We start from the raw sequence: 12,371 nt of genomic DNA on the forward strand, positions 1-12,371 counted from the left end.
ATGTCGGCGACCTGCCGGCAGGGCGAATGGGTTGCAGGATACCATCATTTCCCTGCCGGCTAGGTGGCCGGCAATGGAGGTTAGCCCTCATTAGCCGCACTTGAAGTTATGGTAGGATACCATCTTCTCCTTGCGACTAAAAGACTAGTCCTATGCCACAGTACTCTGGCCTGAAGAGTAATTTTCTTTAGCCTAGGATACGTGGCACTGGAACTCTGTTTCTTCTTTGTTAAGAGGAGGCGGCAGTGCCGCCATCCCCTTAACTGTGTCGGCAATCTCTGTGTTGGAGAACTGAGTCTCTCCTGTTCCCTGGGATTCTGCCGATACCGAAACAGAGTTTCTTTTACAGGTGGTAGGATTGATAATTTTTGCCAGTTCCTTTCACACTCGTTACAGGACCCTGTTCCCTACCCCATTGTCCTCTTTTGATGGCTTAGCCATTGTCTTTGGCTTCTTGCAACCTTCCTTTGCTGGTAGGTTGCCGGAGCCAGCCAGACTCCCTCTCGAGCCATGTCTTTGGCTGACAGCAGAGCATACTGCCGCCAACCACATCATCTGTCTGCAATTGCCGGCCTAGCCGGCAACTGCCGGCCCAGCTGACAGCCAAGATGGCTGCCGGCGACCATGATGGCCGTGAGAGGGAAGTCCCTTCGGTTCCCAACGTTCTTCAGTCCTCCCTTGGACTGCTGCTACAGGTCCTGTTGTCGGGGTACTGCCGGCCAGGCCGGCACAGATAGTGCTGACTCAGTTGGCAGCACGCCGACTGTACTGGTACTGCTGGACTTGCCAGCTGGCAGTGTATCAGCGGTACCTTGTCGGCAATAGTACTGTAGCTGCATGGAAGCCTGAATGGTACATTCTCCCCTTCTATTAGAACCTTCTCTCTGGAAAAAGGCATTCAAATTAGACTCTTACATCCTTAATTACTGTATAGATTCACAGTAAGGAGTAGCCTTTTTTCCATGCTATCTCTCTCTCTCTCTCTAGCTAGCATGCCGGGTATGCCGGCAAAACCTAGCTATGCCGGCTACATGCCGGCTGAACTACTGTATATTTTATACAGGTAGCCAGTATATCGGCATTATAGAATATACTGCAGATAGAAAACTACTATATAGTTTATACTAGTAGTTATTTCCAATATATTTTGGATATCCAACACAGGCATTTGCTGAGCCCAATCCTATATTGAATGAATAGGATTTCTTCAATATCCTGATTAGAAATCAGTATTAGGATTACCCTACAATATTAAATACTTCAAGGCAGGAGTAATACACTCCTAACCCTTAAAGGGTGCAGCCTTTTTCCTTGAGTCTCCCTGATCAGGAAACTCTATATTTTAATATAGTAGGAAGACTACAGCAAATAGGCTGAGTGGGATATACAAATATATGTCTTTATTTTCCTAGTCCAGCTGGCTTCATGCTAGATGGACCATACTGTCATATGCTACTATGAAGGCAGCATAATGACTAGACTACAATACATGATGTACAGTAGCCAGTAAATTGCAATATAGACTTACTGCAATTAGAAACATACCTTGGGTACCCTTGTACGAGCATTCTGCTGGTACCGTTCATATATTGAATGAATAAGTTTTCTTCAATATTCTGATCAAGAATCAGTCATCCTGACCCCACAGTATTAACATTATTTTGGGACAGTGATTTGATTCTTCTCTACCCCTTGGGGTAAGAGTCCTTTTACTTGGAGTTACTCCATGTAGTTAATACTGAGGGGAGGCAACAGTATTTGCTCATTGGGGTACACAAGTATGTATCTCCTACTATCCCTTTATAGCTTACTACCCTAAGCTACTCTATTGTAAAGGACATTCGCATATTGATTGTCAAGGAGATAATCCATTGTATACTCATTTGGTTTTCCTTTCTTTACAAGAGGAACACCAGATACCTTGTGCTGCAGTCCTCTGCAAGGCCAAGAGTAAGTATTTTTACGGTCATAATACCTGCAGGTCTCATGCCCCCTGCAATATTATTTCCGGATCCCTACATTATTGGAACCCACAGGTTTGCAATATATGTCGGACATTAATGTCCGAAGATTTTGAAAATCCCAAGTCTACGGAGATTAGTGATACAGCTCAATATAAATTACGCAACTGGGTGGGAGACTTTCAAAAGATCTCTCCGGGACCTTTCCTACCTAATGAGAGGATGCGTAAGCTACTATTTCCGGAAGCAAGTGAGGAAACAGTAGTGCCTCAGGAGCCAACTACATCCCCTGACGGCCAGAAAACCTTTGGGATTAAGGGCAAGAAGCGCCCCAGGGTAGAAGAGGAAAATGTTGAGTCGGAATTTCCTCCGCCTATGCCGGCTATAGAGCCATCGATGTCGACATCTTCGTCTTCTACCCCTGTATTGGATAATGTGGTACAATTATATATCCAGCTGAAGAATCAAATAGAGAGCTTTCGTAAACAAAACGAAAAGCAGGAAGTAAAACACAAAATAGAGCCTCGTAAAGCTTCTCTTGTCGCTTCCCAGGGGTCAGTCAAACGACCCTTGAATCAAGACCTACCAACATGCTCCATAACCAATCCCTGGAGGTTTGCGGAGCATATGCCGATTTCAAATGGCAATCTCTACATCTCAGAGAAAATAGATGCTGTTCCTTTGGACAAAATTCAATTTTGGCTAAGCTTTGATGCTTTCCCTAATTGTTGGGTTTGACTGAAGTACGAACCAAAGTCAAGAAAAGGAGCGGAACCAAAGGAGGTCTTGATTCTCGACCATGATAAGGCACAGACTATCCTTTCAGGTAGTCTGAGAAAGGCGGGTTATTCAGAGTCGAAGGTATTCTCACTGAATAATGGACACCTTTCCTTTCTTGCTCCTACTTAACTCTCATTCCCCTTCATGGGGAAGGCATTTACTTCTGTTGCCAAAGCGGTAGAGGTGGGTAAGCCATGTCCCACACTCGATGAGTGCAAGCCTTTGTCACCAGCTTTTCCCGGACAGGAAAAGGATTGGAAGGAAGTCCATTTGACATTTTCAGTCGGAAAATTAGACAAGGACATCGCAAGTTGACAATTCAAGGTATGTCTCCGTAAATTGTCTGAGTTGCTCTTGTGTAATGAACATGAGTCAAAGGAGAGACTTGCGACATCCCTTTCTCTACAAAACTACATAGAGTTGTGTTCAACCTACGAAAGTACCCCAGACATGCTCATGGTCATAGCCAAAATGCATATGGCTATCTTGGTGAAGGACCTTTACGCCTTTATGAAGGCCAGGAGAGCCTGTAGAGAGTTTGTGTTCGCTGACGCAACAGTGAAACACGAAACAAGGAAGCTAATATCTTCCAACATCTGGGGTAAAGACCTCTTCCCACACGAGGTCATTAAGGAAGTAATTAAGAACGCCACCATGGAGAACATAAGTCTTCTCCAAAAATGGGGCATTCCTTCAAAGAGAAAATCTTCTGTGGTTGTGGGTCCCCAACCTAAAAAGAAGATCGAAAATGCTGGAAATATCCGGGCTGCTCAACAACATCCTACTATTCCAGTGACCTCGGTGCTACAGGAAGATGGTCAAAAGTCTAAGCCTACTGACTACTCGAAGCATAAAGACGCTTCGGCTAGGAGGAACTTTCCCTCAGGATCGCAGGACCTTCGATCCTTCGGTCAAAAGCCTATTCAAGATGAGCCATTGATGGGAAACAGAAATGTCCCTACCATCATTTCCTTACCTTCTCCTTCAGTTCAAAACCCTCCTGGAGAAGTATACCTGAGAGCTATAGAGCATACAGGTGGTAAGAAAACTATAGCTCATCGAGTTCCAGGGAAGGCTGTTTTGTGTTCACGAGAAGGACTCAAGATATCAATGAGTCATTCTAAACTTGTCGCCACTCAACAAGTTCATAAAAAACAGCAAGTTCTGAATGTTAATCCTTCTGAACATATGGACCTTGTTCCAATTAGGGGTGTTCGTAGTCTAGTCAGACCTGAAAGGTGTCCTTCGGAACCTTCCAGTCAACCACCCCCCTTCCTCCTATCTAGAATTCATGTTACAGAGAGTAACATTCATCCTAGAAAAGATACGTGTCGGACTCACAGTCCTAAGTATCATCAAAGGATTGACGAACTTAGTCACGTCAAAGTCAAGCCTAGAAATAGTTCAGGTATTAATATACCTGATCAAGAGGCTGGAGTGGGCAGCACCCGAAGTGTCCGGCCAATGTGCATTCAAAGAGATGACCCGGTTCCTGGGACATCACGGATGCAAGATAGGCTTCTGGAAGTCTCGACTTTCTCTAGCTCAGGGGTTTTGATGTTTGAAAAACCATCGAAGCCCTCAGTCACATCAACTCTCCTCTCCTTTGGAAATATAAAAGGAGCTCGTGAGGTCTGTCAAGAGACTCGGATGTTCAGTCAGAATACCAAAACGCCAACAGGAAAAAGCGCTAAACTTTCCCCATTTCGCTATAGTGACAGACCAGGTGCTAAGGGCACACCGGAAAGATGCGTTAAGAGCTTGGAGAAAACATGCATCAAACGCTTGAAGAGATAAAAAAAGACTGAGATCGGTCCCTCTTTAATCGCTTCTCTAACAGAAATTAGAGCACGAAAGTCCCAAGACTCTGCTGGTCCTTTCATGGGTGGGGAAGCTCCCTCCACACAGATCAGGCTCCCTACGACTGATCTTGGACACCGAAGCGATAATAAGACGTCACATTCGAACGTCTCATTCAGTCTTGGTGAAGTTACCCATCCCTCTCTTAAAGGGACGGCACCTACCAGCAGTTCATTTACAACTGATCCACGATGTGACGGTGGATACTCTATTTCGATACAAACCGATAGAGTTGGAATGGTCCATGGGCGCAGACATATTCCCTCCCAGATGGGAACAAGTCCCAGAACTGCAATTTGACCTCTTTATTACGAGCGTATTCAAGAAACTACCTCACTCTATAGCCCCATACGAGGATCCTCTAGTGGGGCTGATAGACTAGATGAGGCTGGTCCTAGCTCTGACCCTAGGTATATTTCCGAAGATTCAGAAATTAACTGCCTTCGTTTTATCACAGAGAACCCAAACCCTTCATTTCATGATTTTCTCGCTCTAGAGGTTAGAAAAAGGTTTGGGATCTCAAAAGGCAATATAGAATTCTTAGAAGAATACAAGGCCAAGTCAACTAGAAGAAAATATGAGTCTTCCTGGAAAAAGTGGGTTGCGTTTGTCAAAGCAAAAGGACCGAAAGAAATTTCAATAAACTTCTGTCTGTCCTTCTTTGACCACCTTCATAGCCAAGGTCTGGCGGCCAATACGATAAATACGTGCAAGTCAGCCTTGACTAGGCCTCTCCTATATGCCTTTCATGTGGATCTGGCGAATTAAATCTTTAATAAGATTCCAAAGGCATGTACTAGGCTTAAGCCCGCGGTACCACCAAAGCCCATCTCTTGGTCTTTGGACAAGGTCTTACATTATGCCTCATCTGTGAACAATGATAGATTGTTCTCTTAAGGATCTAACCCAAAAGGTTATTTTTCTGTTCGTTATCGCCTCCGGGGCTAGAGTTAGTGAAATAGTGGCCCTATCCAGAGATGAGGGTCACATTCAGTTCACGGAAGTGGGAGAACTGAATCTATTTCCTGATCCATCCTTTCTCGCTAGAAACAAGCTACCCACTAAGAGGTGGGGTCCCTGGAGAATCTGCCCTCTGAAGGAAGATGTCTCTCTATGTCCTGTAGAGTGTCTAAAGGTCTATCTTCGTAGAACTTCAGACTTCAGGGGAGGACAGCTCATTAAAGGAGAAACTTCTGGATCAAATTTATCCATAGAACAACTGAGGGTGAAGCTCACCTACTTTATTAGTAGAGCGGATCCTGACAGTACTCCCGCAGGTCATGATCCGAGATAGATTGCTTCATCACTGAACTTCTTTCAGTATATGGACTTTGAGCGCCTTCGTTCATACACTGGATGGAAATCATCCAGAGTGTTTTACAAACACTATGCAAAACAAGTGCATGAACTGAAACACTTCGTAGTGGCGGCAGGTAGTGTATTAAAAGCTGCCCCCTAATTACTGTAGTAAACAGTTTTTGGTTTGGGACCTCACATGTCCTCGCACATGTAACGGATGAGAATCATCCAGAGTGTTCTACATACACTATGCTAGACAAATCCATGTTCTGAAGCAATATGTGGTGACGCCAGGTAGAATATTTAACCTGCCGTCTAATTCTAAGATGAATAGCTAATTGACTGGGACTGTCAATTAAAGGGAGAAGAGGTCACCCTTCTTAGGTGTGACTTCTTTTAATTAAGTGTTACCATGATAACACTGGCTCTGTTCAAAATCCCAGGTGTGGAATTATACAGATAGCACTATTGCCGGTGTACGAGGTACACAGTGCAGATAGAAGTAACCAGTACAGGAATTATGAAGAGAATTTGTTTTATAATTTTCTTCAGTCTGAGTGGCACTCATCATTTCTTCCTTTAAGAACGAAATATAGTCTCTGTACTTGTTACAGGTATAATCCCATTGTCATACTACATTCGTTTAACTGAACATCTTTTAGTCATTTATTAGTAATAAATGTCTATTAGAATGTAGTGCGTCCACCTTTGCCAGACAATTGTATGTATACCTGCCAGAGTTCTTCAACTTACCAAAGTAAGTATCCCTCATATATTTGTATGCATCAAATAATAGATATAAGAGACACTTATGTTATTTTAGCAAATATATAACTATGAGACTATTTGTATATTCAGTGTGTACTTATGTTTAGTCATACTATGTATGTTAACCTCAAGATCCCTTTTCTACTGTCTAGAATGACTCTTCCCTGTAGGAGGCAGGAAGCACTAACATTGGTTGTGATTAGTGATGGTGACGAATAACGGTAACGTCCATTGTCTCATGTGGTCCCCATGACCATAGAAAAGGTTGCTATAAGGATAAGGCACTGATTAAAAATCCACAGATACACTAATGCTCTGGTATGCTTCCAGCACGACGACATGGCTTGAGCCCAAAAAACGGATTTTGAGCGAAGCTAAAAATCTATTTTTGAGTGAGATGGCCATGTCATCCTGATGGACCCACCCATCTCTTCTAAAAGAAAAGATCTTCACAGTATCCCTCCCGTGGTACTGTATCTGTAACACCACGCTCAATGCTACAAGGAATGTCCGCTGTCGTGGGAATGGCGCTGTTGTATTCCCAATAGTATTACGAGAGCAGGGAGAGCCTTTGGACGGCTCCCTTTTGCCACATCCTCCTCGAAGCCAAAACGCTGTTTGGGGTGCAGATTGCTATGGAGGCGTGTCAAGAATGCGTCCGCTGATATTATCCTTTGGAGAAATTTTAAGGATATTCGCGCCAGGAGTTAGAATTCTGGATACCTAAAGGTAAAATTCTCTGGGAATATCACTGTAGTACATATATCCCTTAGGAAGTTACTTTAAGGAACTTCCATCACGACAACATGGCCATCTCACCCGAAAATAGATTTTTCGTTTTGCTCAAAATCCGTTATATAGTATGGAAAGGAAAGACATATAATTGTATATATCCCATCCAACTTATTTGCTGTGACCCCCTTACAAAATTAAAACAGTTTCCTAATCATGGAGACTCAAGGAAAAGGGCTCTGCCCTTTAAGGGTTAGGAGTGTAATCTCCAGTCCTTAAAAATTTTAATATTGCAGGGTAACCTGAAGACTGATTACTAATCAGAATATTGGAGAATTAAATTCTTTCAATATGAGATTGGGTTCCACAAATATTTGGGTAGGAAATTCAAATATATTTGAAAAGCACTACCAGCATAAAATATACAGAAGCTTTCTATTTGCAGTATATCCTATACTACAGAAATACTAACTACCTGTATAAATATATACTGTAGTACAGCCAGCATGTCGTCGGCATAGCTAGCTAATGCTAGCACATCTAGCCTGCTAGCTAAAAGAAAGAGAGATAGCATGGAGAACAGGCTACCTAATACTGTATATATATACAGTAAAAAGGGATGTAAAAGTCTACTATTACTACCTTCTCCAAAAAGAAGGTCCAAATGGAAGGGGAGAATATAAAATTCAAGCTTCCATCCAGCTACAGTACTGTCACCGGCAAGGATCTCTCTAAATCTTACCGGCCGGCACTGCTGGCCAGTACTGCCGGCCGGCAGTACTAGTACAGTCGGTGTGCTGCCGGTTGAGCAGGCACCATTCTGTGCCGGCCTGGTCAGCAGCACCCCGGCAGTAGCCACTGTAGCTATCAGTTCAAGAAAGAACTGAAGAACCTTTATAAACAGAAGGGACTTCCCACTTACAGCCAACATGGCCAGCAGCCGCCGGCCGGCCGCTGCCCTAGTTGCCTGCCAGCAGTCACCATGACTGCCGGCCGGCAGTAGCCATGATTGCCGGCCGGCAGTAGTCTTTAATGCCGGCCGGCAACCAAAATGGCCGGCAGCTCACAGCTGTCATTACTGCTGGCCAACAGATGTTAAGACTGCCAGCCGGCAGCTATCAACTGTAAGAGGGGGAGTCTGGTCGATCCCGGCAACCCACCGGCAACAGTAAGGTTGCCGGGATCATCAACATAAAGGGATAGAAGGGAAGGGGAAGAGGGTCCTGTGAAAGGTACAGCAGGAGCCGGCCATAGCCTGTCCTGCCCCACCTAACAACTCCGTTCCTGTATTAGAACTATCCCAGGCGGCTAAAGAATTCTATTCCTTGGCCTAAGGATAGATAATACAAATAAGAGGTTGGTAGCACTCTCGCCACCACCTCGAAAGGAAAGGAAACGGGGTTGGAGTGCCAGTGTCCCCTAAGCATAAGAAGAATCTATTCCTCAACCTAGGGTTCACTAACACAGGACTAGTCTGCTAGGTCACAGGAAGAAGGGTCATATTGTACAGACCCTTCAGGAGTGGCCTAGGGAGGTCTAGCCTCCTCTGTCGGTAGCCTAACGTAGCAAAAGAATTCTGTTCAACATGCCAGGTAGCTACCGACCATAGACTAAAAACTCTGAGATTCTGGCCAAAACCCCAAAAACCTGCATCTGCGGTTACAGAGGAAGGGCAGAAAAAAACATAGGAAAGTCATGCCTGAATTAAAATTTTGAGGCCGACCCGCTAAGGTTGTAGCCTGAGGCTACACTCAGAGGAAAGAGGGATTACCCTTAAACTCCCTTTTTTGAGAGGGGTAAAGTTCATCCAATTAAAAGAGATATCTATCTCTGCCTAATTGAAATCACTGTACACAAGGGTAACCGGGGAGTGTCTAACGTATAATAACACGCCTAGGTTAGGAACCTAGGCGAGATGAGATCTCGGTTACCTCACTCACCGAGACTCTAACTATACGATTGACATGGAAAGGAAAAATATGTACAATGTAAATATCTTTACAAGAATATATTGCCTAAATAGCTAACATAATAAAATAATTAATTAATGATATATGAAGCTATTTAAAAACCGGGAGGTCGTTCTGCTAACTAAATAACATGCCCAACGAATGACAGCGCTCATAGCGCCTCCAGTACAGGCTAGATCTAAACACAATAAATTACTTAAATTTCACTGTGAAAAGGAAGCTAAAAACTTTTCATTGTAAAGACCCAATACTCAACTTTTCGGAGGCGAAAGAAGTCGGAGAATGCATAATAAATCCTTGAAAATCGATCGAAAAGTTAGATCAACAGGGAACACCACTAAGCGAAATCGCTACAAAATTAGGAATGTCCGCCATCCTGGGAATGGCGCTGGGGTGGTTGTCAATAGTAGTACGGGAACGGGGGGTAACCTTGTTACGGCCCCCTTCTATTCTTTTGCCACGTTCCCCCTCGAAGCGTTAATGCTGTTTGGGGTAGAGATTGCTATGTGACGTGTCAAGAATGCGTCCTCTGATATACGCGATATCCTTGAGAAAATTTAAGGATATTCGCTCCAGGAGTTAGAATTCTGGGACCCGAAGGGTAATTCTCTGGGAATATCACTGTAGTATATAATATATCCTTTTGAAGCTACCTTAGGAAATTCTATCAGCATGACATGGCTTGAGCCCAAATATATATATATATATATATATATATATATATATATATATATATATATATATATATATATATATATATATATATATATATATATATATATATATATATATATATATATATATATATATATATGTATATATTTGGGCTCAAGCCATGGCCTCCTGATGGAAGGTTCTTTTTTGGTAGCTTCCTTGGGTATATAAACTACTAGATATTCCCAGAGAATTTAACCACAGGTTATCACAGAATTCTAACTTCTAGAGCGAGTATCCTAAAGGTTTCCCTTTAAGACATCGTATATCAACAGGGGACGCATGTATTAACGCGCCACATAGCTATCTGCACCCCACATAGAGTTAACACTGTAATATATCATGCATGAACACTGATGATAGGCACTCTGGCCTAGGGGCTAGGCTAGCGATCTGGTATGGGGTCAGGCGATGACCGATAAAAGAGCGTCAAAACACGATATATAAAGTTCCTAGCTATGAAGACTAAATAACTAATAGTATCGATTAGTTAATAAGGCTGGAGAAGCTCTTGAGGCAAGCTAAATAAGGCATGCAAGACAACAGCGACGCCATAAAATGGCGTGTCCGGTAGCAGCACAGCTCTGCCAAAAAACATAAAATGTCTCGAAAAGTAAAAGTTACTTTACGGTCAGAGCTTATTTAAACAATACTGGAACCTGGTACTCAACTTTCCAGAAGAAGGCGAGGCCAAGGGTAGAGACATGGCTAAGATGCAAGTCGATAAAGTAAGCACAGGGAAAATCCGTCTTAGTAAGGCAAGCTACTATGCGAAGGATGAGGACGGACGTGACGTCATTTAGCAATGGCGCCCGTTTGTTTACGTTTCGAGTACCAAAAGTAGCCACAGACGAGATTAGCTGTGGAACGGCTCCCCAGCTATTCTCCACCCCTACACATCGAAGTGTTAACTCTATGTGGGGTGCAGATAGCTATGTGGCGCGTTAATACATGCGTCCCCTGGTGATATACGATATCTTAAAGGGAAACCTTTAGGATACTCGCTCCAGAAGTCAGAATTCTGTGATAACCTGTGGTTAAATACTCTGGGAATATCTAGTAGTTTATATACCCAAGGAAGCTACCAAAAAGGAACCTTCCATCAGGACGCCATGGCTATCTCACCCAAAAATAGATTTTTTGCTTCGCTCAAAATCCGTTATATATATATATATATATATATATATATATATATATATATATATATATATATATATATATATATACATATATATGTATATACATATATATATATATATATATATATATATATATATATATATATATATATATACATATGAATTATATATATATATTTATATATATATATATATATATATATATATATATATATATATATATATATATATATATATATATATATACATATACTTATGAATTATATATATATATATATATATATATATATATATATATGTATACTGTTTATATTACATACAAAAGTACATATATATATATATATATATATATATATATATATATACAAGAGGCATCAATATTACAGTTTCATGATATTGGTCTTTTAAATTTGAGTAGAAAAAGCCTTTGCTTTGATCTCTCAGTTCTACAACGAACCCCTTGATGATCATGGAATAGGGAATTTTGGACTGGATTTTAGACAAGGAGTTAAGACTCTCGATATAGCATATTGGGCAGTCATATCTGCTCAAGAATCCTGATGCATAAAGTATTATCTTCATTTATAGTCGTTAGAGAAATTCTGAAGCGTTATTTCCGAAGAAAAAAAATATTTGTTAAAAGGAAAAACATCTTTACATTTTAATAATTATATTTACTTCGTAATTCATATATGTGTATATATAACTAAGTAGTGAAAGGGTTTACGTATTGCAATAATCAGGACAATTATAATAGTCAGGGACACCCCTACTAGGATGGAATGCTGAGAGCGATTAAAGAAAAATCTCTCATCATTACCAAACCACACTGGCCAGCGTGATGAGCAAAACTGTCCAAACACCAGACAAGAGTTGTCATGCCTGAGGTCTTTGTGCTGAAGTTGAGCAGAAAGAGCGGCATTTGTTGATTTTGTATATATGTATATATATATATATATATATATATATATATATATATATATATATATATATATATATATATATACATATACATATATATATATATATATATATATATATATATATATATATATATATATAAGTATATTTATATGTACATATATATATATATATATATATATATATATATATATATATATATATATATATATATATATATATATACA

The 12,371-nt window shown here is 41.2% G+C and overlaps 1 protein-coding gene across 1 annotated transcript in view; it reads left to right on the forward strand.

Moving 5' to 3' along the window:
• Window positions 1–608: 608 nt before the first annotated feature.
• Window positions 609–12,371, forward strand: part of LOC137656427 (KRAB-A domain-containing protein 2-like) — a 16,072-nt gene continuing 4,309 nt past the window's right edge. The window contains exon 1 of the mRNA XM_068390607.1: window positions 609–709. Within this exon, the coding sequence (XP_068246708.1) occupies window positions 609–709 (101 nt within the window). The remainder of the gene's footprint in view (window positions 710–12,371) is intronic.

Source organism: Palaemon carinicauda, chromosome 17 (genome assembly GCF_036898095.1).
Source record: "Palaemon carinicauda isolate YSFRI2023 chromosome 17, ASM3689809v2, whole genome shotgun sequence".
Classification (NCBI taxonomy): Eukaryota; Metazoa; Arthropoda; class Malacostraca; order Decapoda; family Palaemonidae; genus Palaemon; species Palaemon carinicauda.